Source organism: Chlorocebus sabaeus, chromosome 7, assembly GCF_047675955.1.
Source record: "Chlorocebus sabaeus isolate Y175 chromosome 7, mChlSab1.0.hap1, whole genome shotgun sequence".
NCBI lineage: Eukaryota > Metazoa > Chordata > Mammalia > Primates > Cercopithecidae > Chlorocebus > Chlorocebus sabaeus.
The window spans coordinates 95,958,001-95,979,743 of NC_132910.1; the positions used below are offsets into that span (position 1 = coordinate 95,958,001).

The following is a 21,743-nucleotide window of genomic DNA, read 5'->3' on the forward strand; positions in this document are numbered from 1 at the left end:
CCATCTCAAAAAAAAAAACAAAACAAAATAGGAACAACAACTAAAAAACTACTGGGTGTCCACCTCTAAATGAGTTCCCACAGAGACTTCCTCTTACAGACCATCTTTCTTCCAGATTCTAGTAACAGGAGTTACAGCTCTCATATCACCCAAACCACAGGCACTTAGAAGCACAGGAAAGACAAGCTCTAGGAGCTATCTTTCCCAGAGCTGTTTAATGTCCAGATTGTGACTAGCTAGGAGAGAGAAAAGACACAGTCCAGGGTACAGAGGCTACACTTTCATATCTTACAATGGATTAATTTTTTTAAATAGTGTATTGCACATATCTTTACTGGTTACCACTAGCTTAAGAGCAGAGGAAAAAGCTTTCACAAGCCCAGTACCACTGCTTTGTATGACTGATCTGTGCTTTGCCAGTACAGATGATATAAAATAAACTGATAGGAAGGGTCACTGCTCTTCTATAGCAGGAATTCTCAAAGAGAAGGACAAGGGGAATTCATATGCCCAAGAAACATTTGGCAAAATCTGGAGATATTATTAGTTGTCACAAAGGGAGAGAGAGTGTGTTACTGCCATCCACTAGGTAAAAGCCAAGAATGCTACTTAACATCCTAAAGTTCACAAGACAGCCCTACAACAGAGGATTATCCGGCCCAAAATATCAATAGTGCCAAGGTTCAAAATGCTGCCCTGGAGCCAAATACAATCAAATGTTTGATTTGCTCAGTCATTTGGATTTTCAAGCTATACACTAACAGTTTTTAAAATGTATATAAATCTTTATTACTGAAATTATTGCAGGAAAAAAAAGTCAGTATTTACAAGTCAAACTCTAGCCACAAGCTCCCCTTCCTCCAATTTCTCTCTGTTTCGTTTTGTTTTGTTTGAGTTTGAAACAAGGTCTCACTCTGTTGCCCAAGCTGGAGTGTAGTGGCACAATCATAGCTCACTGCAGCCTTGACTTCCTGAGCTCAAGTGATCCTCCCACCTCAGCCTCTCAAGTAGTTGGGAAAACAGGCATGTGCCACCATGCCCAGCTACCTTTCCTCCTACTGCAACAAGTTTTTATTACAATATTAATACTCTTGGTAATTTAAGGTTCTAGGACATAACTTTCATATCACAATAGAATTATTTGTTCTGATTTATATTAAGACTTTATACATTTAGGAATACAATTTCCCATATAAACACAAGGTGATACTTACACTGACACATAGCAGAGCTTTCTTTATACTTTATGGGATACACAATATCATAATGATTTCCATTTGAAAAACACAGTAATACCTGAAAGGGAAAAATAAATATTTCAGCCCCTCATATACATGACATTTACATAGCAATGCACGTCTCCAATGCCTCTGAATTACTAGATCATTTCCAAACAGATAGTGAGTATTTTAGGAGTAACCTAAAGCTTCAATATTGTCAAGCTACAGTATATCCATATGTTGAAATGTTATATAAGCATTAAATCAAAAAACTCAAAATGATTTCTGGAAATGTTTACAGGATCACAAAAAACTAAAAATAATATATGAAAACATGCTTTCAACTACTTGAAGAAAAGAAAGATACTGTAAGAAAATATTTGAAAACCTTATTAATGCTAACCTCTAACAAGCAAAATTTTCTAGCAAGCAAAATCAAAGATAAATTTCTTTGTATAAGTGATTTTCTAAATCATCAGATATACAAAGAAAAATGCGCGTTGATTTTGTTTAGAATATAACAATGTATTTCAAAATTTGTTTTGAAAAAGCCAGATCCCTTAAAATGTCCCAGAAACCCCAAAACCCTTCTAACAGTAGTATTTTACTCAATTCCCCTCTAACTTACCACCACTAGAATGGTGGAACACAAGTCACTTCAATTTGGCCTTCATGACTCCAAAATAGCTATTTAAGACAAAAATTCTCTTATAATAAGTCAGTTGATCTTTCTTTCTAGGCTTCACAAAATTTTTCAGTTGCTTCTGCTTTATGACAGATAATGCAACAACACCCTTGTGAGTAAAATTTACAATAGGGAAATATATATGATTACTAAAGTATTCCTGGATGTAACGGCAGAACCTATTTTCACAAGTTATTTTAGTACTTAATGTTTACATTGACGAAAAACTAGTAACAGTCTAATTCATCATATATGTTAATGTCTCATATTTCTTTTCAGTGTTTCTACTGAAATGTTATAAAAGGGTTAAATACAGTAATTTGTGGGAGCAAAAAAATACAAAATAACATGACTAAGTGACAATAGGAACTTTTAAGAAATCAGAATACCATAACCTTAATGTGGAAATATTTCAAAAAATCATTTAAAATTATAGCTTATGAGGTCATGGTAGCAACTAAGTGGGTTTTACTTAAATACTTTATAACACTTTGAAAAATTCTTACCTTTTCAGGAAAATTATTTTCAGTTACTTGTGAAGGAGAAACATTTGGTTCCCGATAAATTATAAAATCTTTCCTGAAAATAACAATTAGAAATTATTTATAATGGACTATACTTGATTAATTTGAATTTAATCATTCATTCATTCATTCATCAAGGGCCTAATATGTGTCAGGCACTGTCCCAACCATTGGAGATACAAAAGACAATAATGAGATAACTAAGTTGTAAAATATCTATACAAAAGTAACTTTTTTAACATGTAAAATTTCGAATATAATTTGTATATATTTTAAATTTCAGATATAATTCTTAAGGGAGACTTCAAAAATCAAAGAAATTTTGAAGACAAAATTTAAACTACATTCTGAAAAGAAAAAACAAAGTATTTACCTGCTCCTCTACTGGGTAAAAGTAGCAAAACTGAATACAGGTTGAGCACCCCAAATCTAAAAAGCCAAAATCCCAAATGTTCCAAAACCTAAAACTTTTTGAGCACCAACATGACACTCAAAGGAAATGCTCACTGGAGCATTCTGGATTTCAGATTTTCAAATTAGGGATGCTCAACTGGGTAAGTGTAATGTAAATATTCCAAAACAAAACAGAAAAAAAATCGAAATCCAAAAACTTCTGGACTCGACCAATTCAGATAAGGAATACTCAATTTGTAACATGGTATTTTAGTACAGCTCTAGTGGCCATTCAATGCCACTGACCCTGAAAAAGTAGAAAATCATTTCTCTATAAGGTTGATAAGTGATATTTTATAGAACACAGACGCGAAAAATTTCTGTACCCTTTTCCAAAGTATTTTGAGATTTAAAATTTCTAAACACTGACATATCTAAATGTCAAAATCTAATTGATGCGATTAAAAAAAAACTTAGAAAAGATGCTTCATAACCTAAGTATAAAACAGCTTTGCTATTTTAACATTTTTAATATAATGGAATATAATTTCCCACTGGTTACATTTTCTTTTACTTATGTTATTAGTGTTTACCTGTACATAAGAGAAAGGGCACTTATTTCCACTTGTCCTACCCATTCCTGTATTGAAGAAAAAAAGGTGGCATGTAAGTGTCTCACACTTTTTACATTACACTTTATACTTCTATACACACCTTTATACAGCATATGTAATGAGTTCTTAATGCTCATTATTAGTAGTAGTATTGTGAATATTATAAAAACGTTTATATAAAGCAGATGACAATATATGGTAAAATGTAGTCCAAGTCTCTCACATACACACACACACAAAAACGTACTAACAGGGTGAAATAACAGTTCCTATTGGTGTGGCAAGACCACAGCATAGCATCTGTAAGTTGAGAACTTTTTTTTTTTTTTGAGATTCACTCTTGTTGCCCATGCTGGAGTGCAGTGGCGTGATCTCAACTCATCACAACCTCCACCTCCAGGGTTCAAGTGATTCTCCTGCCTCAGCCTCCAAAGTAGCTGGGATTACAGGCACGTGCCACCACGCCTGGTTCATTTTGTATTTTTAGTAGAGATGGGGTTTCTCCATGTTGGTCAGGCTGGTCTCGACTCCTGACCTCAGGTGATCCGCCCACCTCTGCCTCCCAAAGTGCTGGAATTACAGGCATGAGCCACCACACCTGGCTCAAGTTGATAACTTACTGAAGGCAAGAGTTATCCTCCAGCCTAGCCCCCAGGAGAGAGCCTGGCACATGGTATAAGCTTGGGAAATGAAATGCTGAATAGAGGCGGCCAGGTGCAGCGACTCACACCTGTGATCTCAGCACTTTGGAGGGCCAAGGAGGGAGGATCACCTGAGGTCGGGAGTTCAAGACCAGCCTGACCGGAGCTCGAGACCATCCTGGCTAATAACACGGTGAAACCCCGTCTCTACTAAAAAAAATACAAAAAACTAGCTGGGCGAGGTGGCGGGCACCTGTAGTCCCAGCTACTCGGGAGGCTGAGGCAGAAGAATGCCCGTGAACCCAGGAGGCGGAGCTTGCAGGGAGCTGAGATCCGGCCACTGCACTCCAGCCTGGGCGACAGAGCGCTTCGTCTCAAAAAAAAAAAAAAAAAAAAAAAAAAGACCAGCCTGACCAACAAGGAGAAATCTCATCTCTACTAAAAATACAAAATTAGCCAGGTGTAGTGGCATATGCCTATAGTCCCAGCTACTCAAGAGGCTGAGGCAGGAGAATCACTTGAACCCAGGAAGCGGAGGTTGCAGTGAGCCAAGATTGCACCATTGCACTCCAGCCTAGGCAACAAGAGCAAAACTCCATCTCAAAAAATAAAAAAAGAAATATTGAATAGAAGCAGAAAATCGGGAAGTATAAAAAAGGGCAGAAGGTCTTTTATCTTCAGGGTAAATGAAGGTACAAAAGACAGCAGTGTGCTAGCAATCGTTTTGAAAACAAGGGAAATTCTACACTCCTTAGAAAAGTCCCTTAAAGCCTTTCTGAAAGACAAATGGCCAGTATATTTCAAAATTTTAAATGTCCCATATACCCTTTGACCCAGCAGTTCAACTTCTATAAATCTATCATAAAGAAATATCTCATGTCTACAAAAGTGTATGTAAAATAATGATGTCAGTGGGAGTTATTTGTAACAGTGTTACAAAAAAAAAAAAAAAAAAACAGGAAAAAAAAAGTCCCTAAGATTCCTACAGAATAGTAAAATAATTCATGTTTCAGGCAGGGCACGGTGGCTCATGCCTGTAATCCCAACACTTTGGGAAGCCGAGGCAGGCAGATCACGATGTCAGGAGTTCAAGACCAGCCTGACCAACATGGTGAAACCCCGTCTCTACTAAAAATAAAAAAAATTAGCCGGGCTTGGCGGCACGTGCCTGTAATCCCAGCTACTCGGGGGCTGAGGGAGGAGAACCACTTGAACCTGGGAGGCAGGGGTTGCAGTGAGCCGAGATCGCGCCTCTGCACTCCAGCCTGGGCAACAAGAGCGAAACTATGTCTCAAAAAAAATAAAAATAAATAATTCATGTTTCATCCACACTATAGAATGTCATGTATTCACTGAAAAGAATGAGGTATAACCACATGAAATGACCTAGAAAAATCACTCAAGATTAAATTTTAAAAGTAAATCATGGTAAAATAATCCTATTTGTAAAAAACAAACAAAAAGACACGTATATTGGTACATGTGCACGCATAGAAAGCGGATGGGGAGGATACATCCTAAACCGACAATAGAGACAGGGAAGTTAACATGAGGAAAAATGAATAATTTTCACCCTTCATTCTATATACATCTATATTTTAAAACTTTTATCATAACAATATTTTCCTAGTAGAAGTCAGTAAAGACTTAATACATTAAGTCACCAAAAACAATGAGCTTTGGCAAATGAATGTTGCCACTTAATCCTTGGAAGAAAAGAAAAACTCAAATAAGGAAAATATTTTAAACAATGTTTTGATCTTAGACCAGCACAATCTTTTCCCCCAGAGACTTCAATAGTTCTTAAAAGTTAGCTCTGATTTTCAAAATGGAATAGGTGCCATATATTAAAATAGATCTCTTAAAATAGGCCTCAGCCTAACAATCATGGCTTCTCCTAAACTACTAGAAGTGATACCCTTTGGTGTAGAGGAAACCATTCACTGCTATGAGTCTGTTTAGATCAAACACCCGAGCTATGTTTCTAATTTTTATACAAGAAGCATTACATCACTTAAAAACATGAAAAATTCTTCCAGGCACAGTGGCTCATGCCTGTAATCCCAGCACTTTGGGAGGCCGAGGAGGGTGGATTACCTGAGGACAGGAGTTCAGGACCACCCTGGCCAACATGGTGAAACCCCATCTCTACTAAAAAAAAAAAAATAGCCGGGTGTGGTGGCAGATGCCTGTAATCCCAGCTACTCAGGAGGCTGAGACAGGAGAATTGCTTGAACCCAGGAGGCGGAGGTTGCAGTGAGCCAAGATCATACCACTGCACTCCAGCCTGGGTGTTAAGAGTGAAACTCCATCTCTAAAAAAAAAAAAAAAAAAAAAAATGAAAAATTCTATCAGTCTCAACAAAATGCTACGTGAGAATAATATACTTTTTAGTAAGTAATCTTCAGAATAAGTTATTTTGTAGTCTGGTTAGGTAAACAATGGATATCCTAAAATCTTCCCCAAGCAGTGTATTATTTAAAAAAAAAAAAAAAAAAATCGATACTCTACTACCACTGTCTTCCACCTTAAAACTATAATTTTGCTTAATCAGCATTTTTGATGTGTGACATACATCTTTCTTGTAAAAAGAATTCCTTCAATATGCTTTAACTAATTAACCATACTATATCAAAATTACATAACTTATATGTTCTTAAATAGTCATCAGTATTAAGCTCTTGCTCCTCAAAAGACACTGTTAAGTAAATGAAAAGCCAAGCTTGTAATCCCAACTATTCAGGAGGCTGAGGCAGGGGACTTGCTTGAACTCGGGGAGGCAGAGGTTTCAGTGAGCTGAGATCGTGCCACTTCACCCCAGCTTGGGCAACAGAGCAAAACTCTGCCTCAAAAAAAAAATAAATAAAATAAATAAAAAATTAAAAAAAAAAAAAAGAAAAGAAAATGGGAAGCCGAAATACAAACTAGAAGAATGTATTTGTAAAATATACATCCAATACAGGACTTATATCCAGTATAAAGAACTAGTAAAATTCAGTAAGAACAGCAGCAATTAAAACGGGGCAAAAACCTATGAACAGACATTTCACCAACAAAATTAGATGGATGACAAGCACAAGAAAAGATGCTCAACATCATTAGAGAAATTCAAAATCACAAAGAGTGCTGGCAAATAAGTGGAGAAACTGAAATTCTCATAATATTGCTGAAGAGAAAGCAAAATGGTACAGTCACTTCGAAAAGTTTGGCAGTTTCTCTTAAAAATATATTTATCAGATGACCCAGCAATTTTGCTCTAAGGTATTAATCCAAAAAAAAGAAAACACATGTCTACAGAAAGATTTATAAGCAATTGTTCACAGCAGCTTCAATTTTTCTTTTTTGAGACAGAGTCTTGTTCTGTCACCTAGGCTGGAGTGTAGTGGCGCGATCTCGGCTCACTGCAAGCTCCACCTCCTGGGTTCATGCCATTCTCCTGCCTCAGCCTCCTGAGTAGCTGGGACCACAGGCGTCTGCCACCACGCCTGGCTAATTTTGTGTGTGTGTGTTTTTTTTTTTAGTAGACAGGGTTTCACCGTGTTAGCCAGGATGGTCTCCATCTTCTGACCTCGTAATCCACCCACCTCGGCCTCCCAAAGTGCTGGGATTACAGGCGTGAGCCACCGCGTCTGGCCTAGCAGCTTCAATTTTAACAACCCAAAACTGTAAAGAACTTAAATATCAATCAACTGGTAAATGTACACATAGCTTGTGACAGATACATACACAGACTATTATTCTTCAATGAAAAGGAACTACTGCTAAATGCATGAATGAATTTCAGTGTTTCCAATAGGCTAAGTTAAAGAAGCCAAATACATAAGACTACAAACTCTATCATTCCATTTATATGCATCTAGAAATGGCAAAACTTAGAAAGCAAATCAGTGCTTGCCAGGACCCAGGGGATAGGGGGAAGGGAATTAACTGCAAAAAGGCAAAAGGAAGCTTTTTGGAGTGATGGAAATGTCCTTTATGATGTTTGTGGTGGTGGTTACATAAGTGTATACATTTGTCAAATCTCATCAAATCGTACATTTAAAAGTGATGAATTTCATTGTATGTCAATTTGACCTCAAAGCGGACAAAAACATATTCTCGCACAAGTCTGAGGTACCTTTCAAAATGCTCCACTGTTCCTTATTAAGAGGATAAAGATGCTTTCTCTGAGAACTGGATGAAGCAACTGAGTTTATCCATCAACTAACCGCCAAATGGTTTCTGTTTTCATGTTATACATGTATCAGGAAAGCAAAAAAATTTATTTTTTGAGATGGAGTCTCACCCTGGTGCCCAGGCTGGGATGCAGTGGCACAATCTCAGCTCACTGCAACCTCCGCATCCCAGGTTCGAGCCAATTCTCCTGCCTTGGCCTCCCAAGTAGCTGAGACCACAGGTGCACACCACCACACCCGGCTAATTTTTTTGTATTTTCGGTAGAGATGGGGTTTCCCCATCATGAACTTCTGACCTCAAGTGATCCGCCCACCTCTGCCTCCTATAGTGTTGGGATTAGAGGCATAAACCACTGTGCCCAGCCCAGGAGAGCAAAAAAATAAGAATGAAGATTTACAAATATTTGTTGCTAGTAACAAAAAAGAAACAACTGTTCAAAAGATACCTAAGACACCTCAAGAAGAGGTTTGATCAGACTGGGGAGATAATAAGAAGTCTTGTGTTTATCAGAAAGAAACCTGGCCAGTCTCCACCGTGAGGAAGAGGTACAACCTGTCCCACGTGTTCTAAACCAGACCAACATTAACACCTTCCTTTCCCACGACCCCAAATCAAATCCGTCTCTGTTCAGTTCACTGCCTCATTTCCTCCCTCTGTCCCCTTCTCTTCATTCCCATTATGCCTAGCCTAGCTCAAATCCTCATAGTCCCAACAGCCTGACCTGCTGCACAGAAATTATTGTGAAACAACACTGTGTGGTTTTTCTGATGCAAAGTAATAAATGGCCTTTGTGATTTTATATTTTTTTCTAAAGGAAGTAAAAAAAAAAAAAAAAAAAATCACGTATAATACTCGCCACCTGGAGATAATAACTGTTAATATTCTGGTGTTTATTCTCCCTATCTGTTACATATAATGTGACGTGGACTTAACACTCATTCTGCACACACAAACTGATCATGAATTAGGTACCCCAAACTGAAAGGTAACTATGGGAATTCCAAAGCAATAAAAACATACACACAATGCCTGCCTTCAAAGAGGCTTATAAACTAAGAAAAATGCAAACCTCAGGGAAATGAGTATGTGATCACAGTATATGGGCAAAATTCAGTTTCAGAATTACATAAAAATATATTCTGGACTGGATTTAGAGAAAAAGCCTTCAATGGTATTTGTCTCCAAAACCAGAGTAATACTTGTTCCTTTTTACACTTAATACAATGTGCGCATTTTTCCATATTAAATACTTTTTAAACTATTTTAAAATGGGTCTTTCTGCCTGTGATCCCATCCACCTCAAACTATTTTTTACACAATATTCTTTCATCTATCCATTCAGTCATCAAAATGCCATCCAACCCTTCAGTCAACAAAATCCCTCAGCTCAGGAACATACCAGTGAACAAAACATACACAACTCTGTGTTCATGGAGCTTAATTCAAGTAGGAAGACGACAAACGAAATATACAGTACATTAAATGGTATAAGCACTACAGAGAACAATAAAGCAGAGAGGGATACAGGGAATGTGTTGGAAGCTGAGAATTACAATTTTAGATAGGGCAACCACTACTCTGACTTCCCCCAAAACCTTATATGGCTTCCCAATGCCTGATGCCTAGGCCCCAGGCCCAGAGGCCCTGATTCAGGTCTGGAATAGGGGCCAGGGAATCTGCATTTTCACATGCACATCAAGTGATTTTGATACAGATAAACTACAGATCACACTTTGAGAAACACAGGTCTAAAGCATAAGCTCCAAACCACTGACCCTAACACTGAAGGCTCTCCCACAGTTTGGCCCCAACCTGCCTTCCAACTCCTTTCTCACTGCTTCTTACCTTCACATGCTCAATGCTCCACACAATCTGAACTGTTTTCTGAATCTGCCTTGCTCACAGTTTTCACTGCCTGGAATGCCCTTCGGCCCAGGCATTTCCTATTTAGAATCTATTCAGACTTCAAATACAAACTCACTCTCAAAGTGTTGCTTTGTCTACCCAGCTAGAAATAACACTTTGAATGCCTACAGCATCACAGCTATGTAACTCTTGTGACAAATCTACTTTTCTAGCGTGTATTGACCTTCTTTCCTATGAGAGGGAAACTTTTTTGTCATCTACATTACCTCTGCATCCCTAGGGTGACTAGGAATTCTTGGCCCATAACAAGCATTCAAATTAGTGTTAGGCAACCAAATGGATACACCAGTCATCGATCAAACACCCTTGGTTCCTATATTACATTCCCTTTACTCCTTAACTCTTCTTAGCTTTTTTCTTTGCCAATGTTATTTTTACCTTAACATTCTAAATGGCATTCCAAGATACCTGGATTTTTATAGTAAGAATGTTAGTTTTGTAAACAGAAAAAAATTAAGAAAAATCCTTTTAACATCCTGACTGAAAAAGTATAGCAGCAGGAGTTGGTAAGTAAACGCTATCCTTTTCTGTCTCAACAGCCTCTTCCCTCTTCACAAAATGATCATGGAAATAGGAACCTGCATGAAAGAATTCTACCTTCTCACTATTCACAATAGCAAAGACCTGGAACCAACCCAAATATCCATCAATGATAGACTAGATTAAGAAAATGTAGCACATATACACCATGGAATACTATGCAGCCAGCCATAAAAAAGGATGAGTTCATGTCCTTTGTAAGGACATGGATGAAGCTAGAAACTATCATTCTCAGGAAACTATTGCAAGGACAAAAAACCAAACACCGCATGTTCTCACTCATAGGTGAGAATTGAACAATGAGAACGCTTGGACACAGGAAGGGGAACATCACACATGGGGGCCTGTCATGGGGTGGGGGGAGGGGGAAAGGCCAGCATTAGGAGATATACCTAATGTAAATAACGAGTTAATGGGTGCAGCACACCAACATGGCACATGCATACATATGTAACAAATCTACATGTTGTGCACATGTACCCTAGAACTTAAAGTATAATTTAAAAAAAAAAAAAAAGAAAGAAAGAACTCTGCCTTCTCAGTTGCCTGGAAAGAAAAACCTTGCAGGCCAGGTGTGGTGGCTCACACCTGTAATCCCAGCACTTTGAGAGGCCAAGGCAGGCAGATCACAACGTCAAGAGATCGAGACCATCCTGGCCAATAGTATAGATGGGTGAAACCCCATCCATACTAAAACTAAAACAATTAGCTGGGCATGGTGGTGTGCACCTGCAGTCCCAGATACTTGGGAGAATCGCTTGAACCCAGGAGGCAGAGGCTGCAGTGAGCCAAGATCATGCCATGCACTCCAGCCTGGCAACAGAGCGAGATTCCATCTCAAAACAAAAAAAAAGAGAAATCAAACTTCACCCTGTCCAAGGTTACATACACACCAACGCAGCATTCTGAAAATCATCACCCCAGTATTATTTCAACCTTTTATACTCCTCTATACACTGTAATAGTAATCTTCTATTTTAATGAATTTTAAATACATTATTTGGATATATAAAAATAGAAACATACTAGAAGATTGTAACATACCTGTGGATTTTCCAAACGCTTTAAATATTCTTCAAATGATCCTTCTATAAACTGCAAAAAATAAATCTATCAGAAATGTCATCTAAGATATATGTCAAAAGTTAACCGCTTCACTGTGTAAACAACATTCACTGTGAATTACTGTTTGTACATAAACCTAAAATACCTCAGTATTATTTAAAAATATGTACATAATCTAATTATGAAAACATATAGCAATCACTAAAGACCATAAACATACAAAAGAATGTAAAGAAGGAAATTATGTCAGGAAAGGTTTCCTGAAAGAAAAGTGACTCAAGATGAATACTGGACAGGATCTGGATGGCAACAGGCAGCTGATACTCTACAGAGGGGGCCAATGTGGCATGAGAAGGAAGAGGAACACTGTGTTGGGAAGACAAGCAATCTGGCCAGCTGGAGCAGGACAACCTGTTGTGGAACTGAGGGGGAGAAGAACCCAAATGGGGGCATATTTACAGAGGGCCTTGAGCCCAGGAAGGACCTACAGGCTAGATGGGAAAGGCCATTCAAGGCCACTGCAGGTGACATTCTGAACTGAGAAATTATATAATGAAAGCAGTGCTTTAACTTGGTAGTGGCCAGTGTGTGGAAGGGAATAAAACAAAGACTTACTTACTAGCTAAGAAATAGTATAGCTTAACAATACAGATAAGAGTACTCATTGTCTCTCAGTTCAGTGACACTAGAAAGAGCGATGAGAACTAATAAGGCTAAAAATATTTTGAAGCATCAACAGGATTTTTCTAATACAGCTTGCTTCACTGCTTCATTGTTACTTTGACATAAAAATAGGGTTTATTCAAGCTGCGTAATAACCCAACCTTTTTTATGTTTCTTTCATAGCAATCACACTCATTTGAGAAATCTCTAAAAGTCATTCGTTGAACCACCAAATTCAATTGCATTTAAATTACAGTCCCAGTTGATTTAGCAAAGTGATATACTTAAAGACATTAAAGTATACTCCCTAGTCTATAAAAATCTTTGAAGCACCCTTGGATTTTAAGATTGAGATTCTTTTACAGATTATATAATGTCAAATTGCCAAAAATATCTTAAATTTCAAAACATATTTATAATAAAAGAGCCATATATATTAAAGAGCCCACCAATCAAGGGCTACTGTTCTATATTAGATGATTATAGGTCTAAGAAAAAAAAAAAAACACACACACACACACACACAGAACCATTTAAAGTTACAAGAGACTGCAGAATTCTGACACAAGCCTGAATCCTATCTGAGAGTCTTCTTTCTCAACAGAAAGTGCCCATCTATGATATGGCTGAACAACGTCATAACAGGGCATAGTCCTTTCTACAGTATCTCTTTCCAATTCTGGACAAATGAAACTGCTTGAAGGTTCATATAAGGAAAGTGAAACTTTTCCCCATGGAACTTTCAACCTGTGATCATACCTCATAAGATTATACGGACTAAGGCCAGGCGTGGTGGCTCATGCCCGTAATCCCAGCACTTTGGGAGGCCAGGGTGGGTGGATCATGAGGTCAGAAGATTGAGACCATCCTGGCTAACATGGTGAAAGCCCGTCTCTACTAAAAACACAAAAAATTAGTCTGGCGTGGTGGTGGCGGGCACCTGTAGTCCCAGCTACTCTAGAAGCTGAGGCAGGAGAATGGCATGAACCTGGGAGGCGGGGCTTGCAGTGAGCCGAGATCGCGCCACTGCACTCCAGCTTGGGCAACAGAGACTCCATTCAAAAAAAAAAAAGATTATATGGACTAAAAAAATATATGCAAAGCACTTAATGTTAATGCCTGGCACATAGTAAGCACCTCAACCAATGTTAGCAATGTCCATTATTATCAACAGTTTTACCCTCTGGGGCCAATGATTAGTAAGAATTAATTTAAAGACCACTCCACCTCCCCACTTCCCTTCTCTACCACACCTTTGTAATCTTTGTACTCTCTTATCTAGCCTCTGTATTACCAGTTTAATAAAACAAGGTTTCAAGCCTATTATTTGCAAAGTATTATATCAATGTTCTCTACCAGTCAACTGGGGGAAACAACATCCAAAGTTGTCAGGTTACATAACTCTAGGTCTTCAAACCAATAAGTAAAATCCTATAAGACTTTGAATGTAAAATGAAAACAGGTCACTGTGGCATCTTATTTCACATACTACCGAGAAAATTGTATTAAGCTGTTACACAACATTTCATTAACTATTAATCAGTACTTACATAATTATAGTGTTCTGATATGTGAGTTCACACTGAACCCTGAAAATTAAAAACCTATAAATGCCTTCTGATAAAATTAAGCATTCAGCATTACTTACACGCAGTGTATCTTTTACACTGCAAGTCTGAATTTTTTTTTTTTTTTTTTTTTTTTTTTTTTTTTTTTTTTTTGAGAGAGTCTCACTCTGTCACCCAGACTGTGGTGGAGCAGCACAACTCGGCTCACTGCAACCTCTGCCTCCTGGGTTCAAGCAATCCTTGTGCCTCAGCCTCAAGAGTAGCTGGGACTACAGGCACGTGCCACCACACCCAGCTAATTTCTTTTGTATTTTTAGTAGACACAGGGTTTTGCCATGTTGGCCAAGCGGGTCTTGAACTCCTCACCTCCCAAGGTACTGGGATTACAGGCGTGAGCCACCATGCCTGGCCTGAATTTTTTTTTTTTTTTTTTTTTAATTTATAGGGAGTTGCCAATCACAGAAACCACTATTAATCACAACACCCCCAATTCCCTGACCATGTCAGACAAAGCCCACTCTTAGTATGCAAGGGCCTTGTCCAGGTCATCTTTTCATCCCCCAGAGCTCAGAGTCTTATCCATCATTGTAGCTTTCTAAATGTCCAAATAAATGCAAAACATATAATAGCCTAGAAAATAACGTAACTGAATAACTAGATAAAGTTCAATAGAGAAGTTTTTTTATAAGTGTTATTTTCATAAACTGCATTAAGATCTAGCCTGTGAAATTTCTACTAGAACACTTCTAAAAGCCAAAATGTAAATCCAAGTCAAGACACCATTACATGTTTGAAATTACAAGTTACCGCTTCAAATTTCTCTCTGTTCTCTCGAAGATAGTGAATACAGGCCATTCTGACTTCAACATGGCGAGACTGAGAGTGCAATACCTAAAAACAAAAGGCAACAAACACACTATTAAGCATTCAGTTAAAAGTTACAACCTAATGTCTTCTTTTACACCCAAAATAATCTGACAACCAATAGATTATCAGTCTTCCTCCATTTCCCTTTCTAAAATTTCGGTATCTTTATTCATTCCTACCTCTTCTTCTAACCAAGCACAGCAAAAACATGACATATACAAACAATACTACTTCTTAAGCCAAATTTTGAAAAGAATTTATTAGCCTTTCTCCTTTAGGACATTTTTGCAAATTTAGGACTCTCTCTTCCCTTGGCCATCCCTCCACAATAACTTTACTCTTCACAAAGAAGAGCTAACAAAATCCATGCTATGCCACGCTCAACGTCATCCTATACATATTGAAAAAGACAAACTGGCAACTTCAGTAGGAATGTATTTTGAAGCTTTCAGCCTGTAAAACGCCGATTTATTTTTCCCATTAATTCTGAATCCACTTAGAGGCTCTATGTAAAAAGTTAAGTCCACTATAGTTTCAGAAAAATTAAGGCACTCATTCTTTCCCTGGTGATCAAGCTTACAAGACAAGAAAGAACATCCAAGTAGGCAGCACAAGGGGTGCAAAAATGTTGTGTGATGTCATCCCAAGAGGTTTGGGATTTGTTTTTATGCCCAAATTGTAAAGTACCAATTTGGTACTTTACAATTGGATCATACTTTACTACAAAGTATGATCCAGATCCTCTCACTCTGTAGTTTTCATTTTCTTCTATTAAACAACCAGTTCAATAAAAAGATAACTTACTGGCATGTGGTCTTTTACCAACATTCTAAAGCTGTGAACTGAAACAATTTTTTTTTTTTTTTTGAGACGGAGTCTTGCTCTGTTGCCCAGGCTAGAGTGCAGTGGAACAATCTCGGCTCACTGCAACCTCCGCCTCCCGGGTTCAAGCAATTCTCCTACCTCAGCCTCCTGAGTAGCTGGGATTACAGGCACCCACCATGGAGCTTGGCTAATTTTTGTATTTTTAGTAGAGACAGGGTTTCACCATCTTGGCCAGGCTGGTCTCAAACTCCTGATCTCGCGATCCGCCCACCTCAACCTCTCAATGTGCTGGGATTACAGGCATGAGCCACCACACCCAGCCTGAAACAACTATTTCTTATCCAATGCTTCCTTCTAGCTAGCTCCCAATTTTTTTCTTCCCCCCAGAGAGAGTCTTTCTCTGTCCGCCCAGGCTGGAGTAGAGTGGTGCAATCTCGGCTCACCTCAACCTCTGCCTCACAGGTTCAGGTGATTGTCCTGCCTCAGCCTCCCGAGTAGCTGGATTATAGGTGCTGCCATGTCCGGCTAATTTTTGTATTTTTAGTAGAAACAGGGTTTCACCATGTTGGCCAGGGTGGTCTCAAACTCCTGACCTCAGGTGATCTACCCGCCTCAGCCTCTCACTGGGATTACAGGCATGAGTCACCACGCCCAGGCCTAGCTCCCAATTCTTTAACATGCTTAAAGGAGATTAAAATTCTTTTCTATTACTAGGTATCTCAAAGATATTCCTGTACCCTAAAGGGTTATAGTTTAAAACACACACACACACACACACACACACACACACACTTAAAATAACACATTTCAAACTACCAACAAGATCTCTTAATTTATATTAATAGAAAGCAGCTTTAAGAGTTACAGATCCTGGCCGGGCAAGGTGGCTCACGCCTGTAATCCTAGCACTTTGGGAGGTGAAGGAGGGTGGATCACCTGAGGTCAGGAGTCCGAGACTAGCCTGGCCAACACAGTGAAACCTCACCTCTACTAAAAAAATAAAAAATAAAAAAATTAGCCAGGCGCGGTGATGCATGCCTGTAGTCCCAGCTCCTTGGGAGGCTGAGGCAGGAGAATCGCTTGAAACCAGGAGGCAGAGGTTGCAGTGAGCCGAGATCGCGCCACGGCACTCCAGCCTGAGTGACAGAGTGAGGCTCTGTCTCAAGAAAAAAAAGAAAAAAAAGTCACAGATCCAATTAAGTGGTTCTCCCTTTATGTTTAGTGTGAGTAGCGAATTTGGGAAAACGGAGGCTCCAGCTGTGCATTCTACAGCTCTCCTGGTAACAACCAGGCTCATTTATACCCACAGAACCGGCACAACTGCCTGGACGCCTAGTATGTCCTATTACACTGAGATACACCGAAGATGCACCTATTGAGGTTAGCAATTAGTTTGTTTTCATTGTAATAACTGGTTTTCAGTTTAACCGATTCTACCTTCACTGCTCTTGTCGGACACGATTAAACTGTATTCGTATACATGCTAAGAGTCCGTGACCAAAAGAACTATCTATATATAAAAATAACCACCATAAGAATTTTTTTGCCAGCCGGGCATGGTGGCTCACGCCTGTAATTCCAGCACTTTGGGAGGCCGAGGCGGGTGGATCACAAGGTCAGGAGATCGAGACCATCCTGGCTAACACGGTGAAACCCCATCTCTACTAAAAAAATACAAAAAATTAGCCAGGCACAGTGGCAGGCACCTGTAGTCCCAGCTACTCAGGAGGCTGAGGCAGGAGAATGGCGTGAACCCGGGAGGCAGAGCTTGCAGTGAGCTGAGATCGTGCCACTGCACTCCAGCCTGGGCGACAGAGCAAGACTCTGTCTCAAAAAAAAAAAAAAGAATTTTTTTTGCCAATTCAACAAATGACATTTAGCAACACTTCTTTCACAGAACCATGTTAGACACTATTATGAATCAAGGTATTATTAGTATAAATAAACCACAGTGTCATCTGACAGGGCTTTCCTCTGCCATTAGCAAAGTGGAGCTATTCTTAAAGCCATTTACCTAGCAACAGGTGGCAAACGTAAGTTAGTAAAGCTTATTTTCAATCAAAAACAATAGTAGGCATATCTATTGGTTCTTCTCCTCTTTTAACAAAGATTATGGCACATACAATCTATCTGAATCCCTTGCTCAGAAGCAAAACTCTCAGCAACTTTTATAAAGTGTGAGAGTGCTGGTAATTTACAAAGTCAAGCACTGCAAGAAAAGCAAGGTTAAATGACAACTTTTTAAAATGTAAATTATTGTGCAAGGTTGAGAACACTCCGAAAGAATTAAAGTAGTATGACAAATACCTCTGCAAATTAATATATACATGAAAGCAAACGAGAAGGCTTTCCCATTTTTACTTGGGACAAGATAGTGACAAATACTGGGAAAGGCTGAGACACTGTTTTAGCAACTCCTCTAAGAGTGCCCTATTTTTAGCTCCATGGCTGTGGAGCTGATTCAGGTCAGGCCTCCCGCAGGCTCAAATCCACAAGTGTAAAAAGGAAATGGCCTATCTAAATCAGATAATTCGGAGAGAAAGACCAAAATCCTAACTCAAGTCTCCTCCCCTCTTTAAAAACTGCCACTTAGATTATTTACTCTGATTCCTTCTTAGAAATGATAAATATTTGTTATTTTATAGGAGAAATTGTTGGCAAAAATATAAATCCTTGGTACTTATTTTAAAAGGGAAGCCTGACGTTGGTATTACTTCCTCTTTCCCACACACACACTTTGCCTTTGGCGATGATGGCTATACCTGTAGTCTACTGAATAACTGAACTTCTCCCAAAGTTCAAGGTCTTGAGCTAAGCTCATCAGACTAAAACAGAGTCACATAACTGGGAAGGGTAGTCCCTTATGCCTAACCTAAGCCCCATTACAAAATACAATAAAATGTGTTTACCTGATGTAACAAAGAGTTCTTAGTGTAAACTAGCTCTTGCCCCCTTTCCAGTTAAAAACAGAGATCCCACTACAATAACAGAGAGGTTTCTGTATAATCGAGGCCACCAAGTATCTATGGTATGCACTACGGAAATCAGGTACACCTTTCTGCTTCAATATAAACTAGGACTCAGATAACTCAAATCCAAGTAAATTCCAAGCTTCCCTTACCGCCATTTATTTCTACCTCCTCGCTTACCAAACTCTTGCTAGGTCTAACAGTACGTAATAAATATGGACTGAATTCACTTCCACCTCTTCCCTAGGCTTCTGGAGGTGCTGAGGAGTTTAAGGAAGCAAGACAGACACAGACTCAGAAAATTCACAAATGGGGCAGACTATTTACCTACTACTAATAAGGACTGGAGGGAGTGGGTGGGTGTGAACATACCTCACAGCAACATTGAAAATGAGAAAAGTCTAACGGACAGAGCCTGGTTTGGGGAGCTTCTGGAAGAATGTTTCAATGACAATGTCCACAACATAAAGCAACGGTTTGGGTCCGTTAAATCAATTTGTTTTAAAGAAAGATTTTACGCTCCCTATGGCAAATAAATAGCTTGCCTTTTAATGTTTAAAAATATGAGAACAGACTGGCCTCCAGATGTTAAGTAAAAGATTTACTCACAAATAGAAATTTTAAAAGTTATTTAGCATTCAAAAAAGGTGAGGGAAAAAAAAACAGAAACATCATAAAAACCCCACAGGGGGGTAGGGAGCGGTGTGCGATGGGGTGTGGGGAGCAGGTCCTAGGTCAAACGAAAGCACATGTGAAAGGTCTGAAAGACACACCAGAGCAGAAACTTTTATCCAGCTACTTCGGCAGCTATTTTTCAATACAGGATGGGTTTTGGTGACAGCACACCTACAACACAGTGTTATATAACATGGAATAAGCTCGCTCAAAAAAAAAAAATCAGAAAAATCTTCCTGAGCAACTGTGTTAGAGAGTGGTTTTGAAAAGCTCCAGTTACACGTACCCTTTCTACTACCAACATCAAAACAGGCTTTTTTTAAAAAAGTCAGTTCTGTTTAGTATACCTACACAGCCCAGCAGACCATAATAAAGGGTGGAACCTACTCAAAGACAAATCCTTCAAAATATTCTATATTTGTAAAAGGTTGGTTTTCTCAAACGGCAGTTTGCCCATTTGATTCAAGTGACATGGGTGAGCTTGCCTACCCCACATTCCAAAGTCCAGCAGCAAACCAAAATATGTTCCACAAGTAAAGTTTGATCCACCACTTCTAGTAAACACTTGTTTTACTGGAGTGGGGTGAGCGTGGTGCTTCTTAAACGAAGGGATGGAAGGTGAATGCGGAACAGAAGTGAAAAATACCATGTCGCCAGGTCCCCAGCAATAAATCAACTGTACAAGCTCCGAGCAGGCCTCACAAGTTGTCCTCAACCCATTACCTCTTCATCAGGAGAGAGACACCCCGTTAATTTGCGAGCTTTGAAGTTTCAATTTGCACCTTTCAGACGCAAAGCAGCGTCCCACTCCGGCGTTACAATGGGGCGCTGTGACGACAGCGAGGGCACGCGCAGCCCCGGCCGTGGGCGGCCCGGACAGCCCGCAGCTGCCTCCCCACCCAGACCCGCCGGGCTGTCCCCGCCTCCCCTCGCACCACCACCCCCCCGCAATTACCTGCTCCGCCACGGCCCGGAACAGGCACGACCCGTCCTTGGCGACCAGTTTCCGATACAAGCCCAGTTTCCGCAGATAGGCGTCCATGGGCGTTGCGTCCTCGCGGGGCCCCGCGCCACCCTGGTCCCCGCCGTCGGGGACGCCGACGGCCGCCTCCATGTTGCTGGTCCTGCTACAGGCCAGGCGCGGCGAGGGCTAGCCCCACATGGCCAAGCCGCCGGCAGCTCGACGCCCCGGCCTGGGGCAGGCGGCGGCTCGGGCTGGGGCTCGGGCTCCGCGAGCGGCGGCAGGCGGCTGCGGCCCGAAGCAGCGTTCCGCGCTCTCCGGGCGCATAGGGGAGCCCTGCCTAATGCATGGCTGTCCGCACGCGGCCGCCTCCTCAGAGCGAACACGCGCCCACAACAAACGGGGGGAGCGGGATTAAGGAAAACCCCGAGAGTGAGCAGTCACTTCCCGACGGCCTCGCTGGCTGACTCAGGACCCAGGCCGGGGGTCGCCACCCCCACAAGTTTCCTCGTCCGTACCGGTGTGAAGCGAGAAAACCCCCGCCCCTGGCGCGCACGCTGGGCCGGCTCAGGTGAAGCGAGGCCTGCGTCCCCCGCGCACTCCCCACGCCGGGAGCCGAGGAAACCAAAAAAGAAAGACGCGGCCTTTCGTTTCCCCACCTCGCTGGAGGACGCCGGAGGGGCGGGGAGCGGGTGGGGGCGCCCGGGAGAGCACAGCACCTCGCAGCCCAGAATTTGTTTTCGCTTTCGGCCCGACAGCGGAGAGGACGGCGGGAGGTGTAGTCTTGGCAGCCGCAGGAAGTCGGCTTGCGGCAGGCGGGGACGCGCGGGCCGGCCTACCCGGGGGAGGCGCCCGGGAGGCGCGCGGACTACAAGTCCCTACAGCGCGGGCGCCGCCGCCACCGCCCCAAGCGGACTTCGCGCTGCTCTGGCGCCGCGTTCGCGAGCAGGCCGAGGGGCTCTGCCAGCCGACGTGGGGCGAGCAGCGCGCGCCGCCCGCCAACACTGCCGCTGCGCGGCGGGAAACGCGCGCGCTAGGCTGGCGTGGAGTTGCCAGGGACACGGCGGCGCAGTGTCGGCCCTTTGTGTATTTCTTTCCAGAGGGCGCACCTGTCTGCTCCCTTCCCCCCGGCCTGCCCTCCTGGCGTTTCCATGGAGGTGGCTTTAACGGCTTAAGCAGAAAATAGAGCTAATTGGCGGAGGTTCCGGGAACTGGCACGGTGCGGGACGACACACTCTGCCCATAAATCAACCGTGAACTGCTGATTCCTATTAGAAATTAGAAGTACAGCTCACGTACTACGGCAAGATGAAGGCTTTGCCAAAGACATTTTTGTTTACCCTGTCACTGTAGCTGAGCCCCCCATCACAGAGACATGTCACTGTCGGAAGACGTTAGGGTTTTTTTTTTTTTTTTCCTTCTTAAAAAATT

General features: G+C 41.0%; 1 protein-coding gene across 7 annotated transcripts in view; it reads right to left on the minus strand.

Annotated features, from left to right (window-relative positions):
- The window catches only part of OTUD4 (OTU deubiquitinase 4), a 47,998-nt gene extending 26,915 nt beyond the window's left edge, over nt 1–21,083 (minus strand). For 2 of the 7 annotated variants that reach the window (XM_007999894.3, XM_007999895.3), the window contains exons 1-6: nt 20,307–21,083; nt 14,823–14,906; nt 11,764–11,814; nt 3,416–3,462; nt 2,412–2,484; nt 1,215–1,296 (exon numbers count right to left, since the gene is read on the minus strand). In XM_007999894.3, the coding sequence (XP_007998085.3) occupies nt 1,215–1,296; nt 2,412–2,484; nt 3,416–3,462; nt 11,764–11,814; nt 14,823–14,906; nt 20,307–20,465 (496 nt within the window). In that variant the 5' untranslated portion in view covers nt 20,466–21,083. Of the gene's footprint in view, nt 1–1,214; nt 1,297–2,411; nt 2,485–3,415; nt 3,463–11,763; nt 11,815–14,801; nt 14,907–20,074; nt 20,183–20,306 lie in introns of those variants that run through there. The other 5 variants (XM_037992548.2, XM_037992545.2, XM_007999896.3 and 2 more) reach the window with 4 other exon arrangements.
- Between the last annotated feature and the right edge of the window lie 660 nt (nt 21,084–21,743).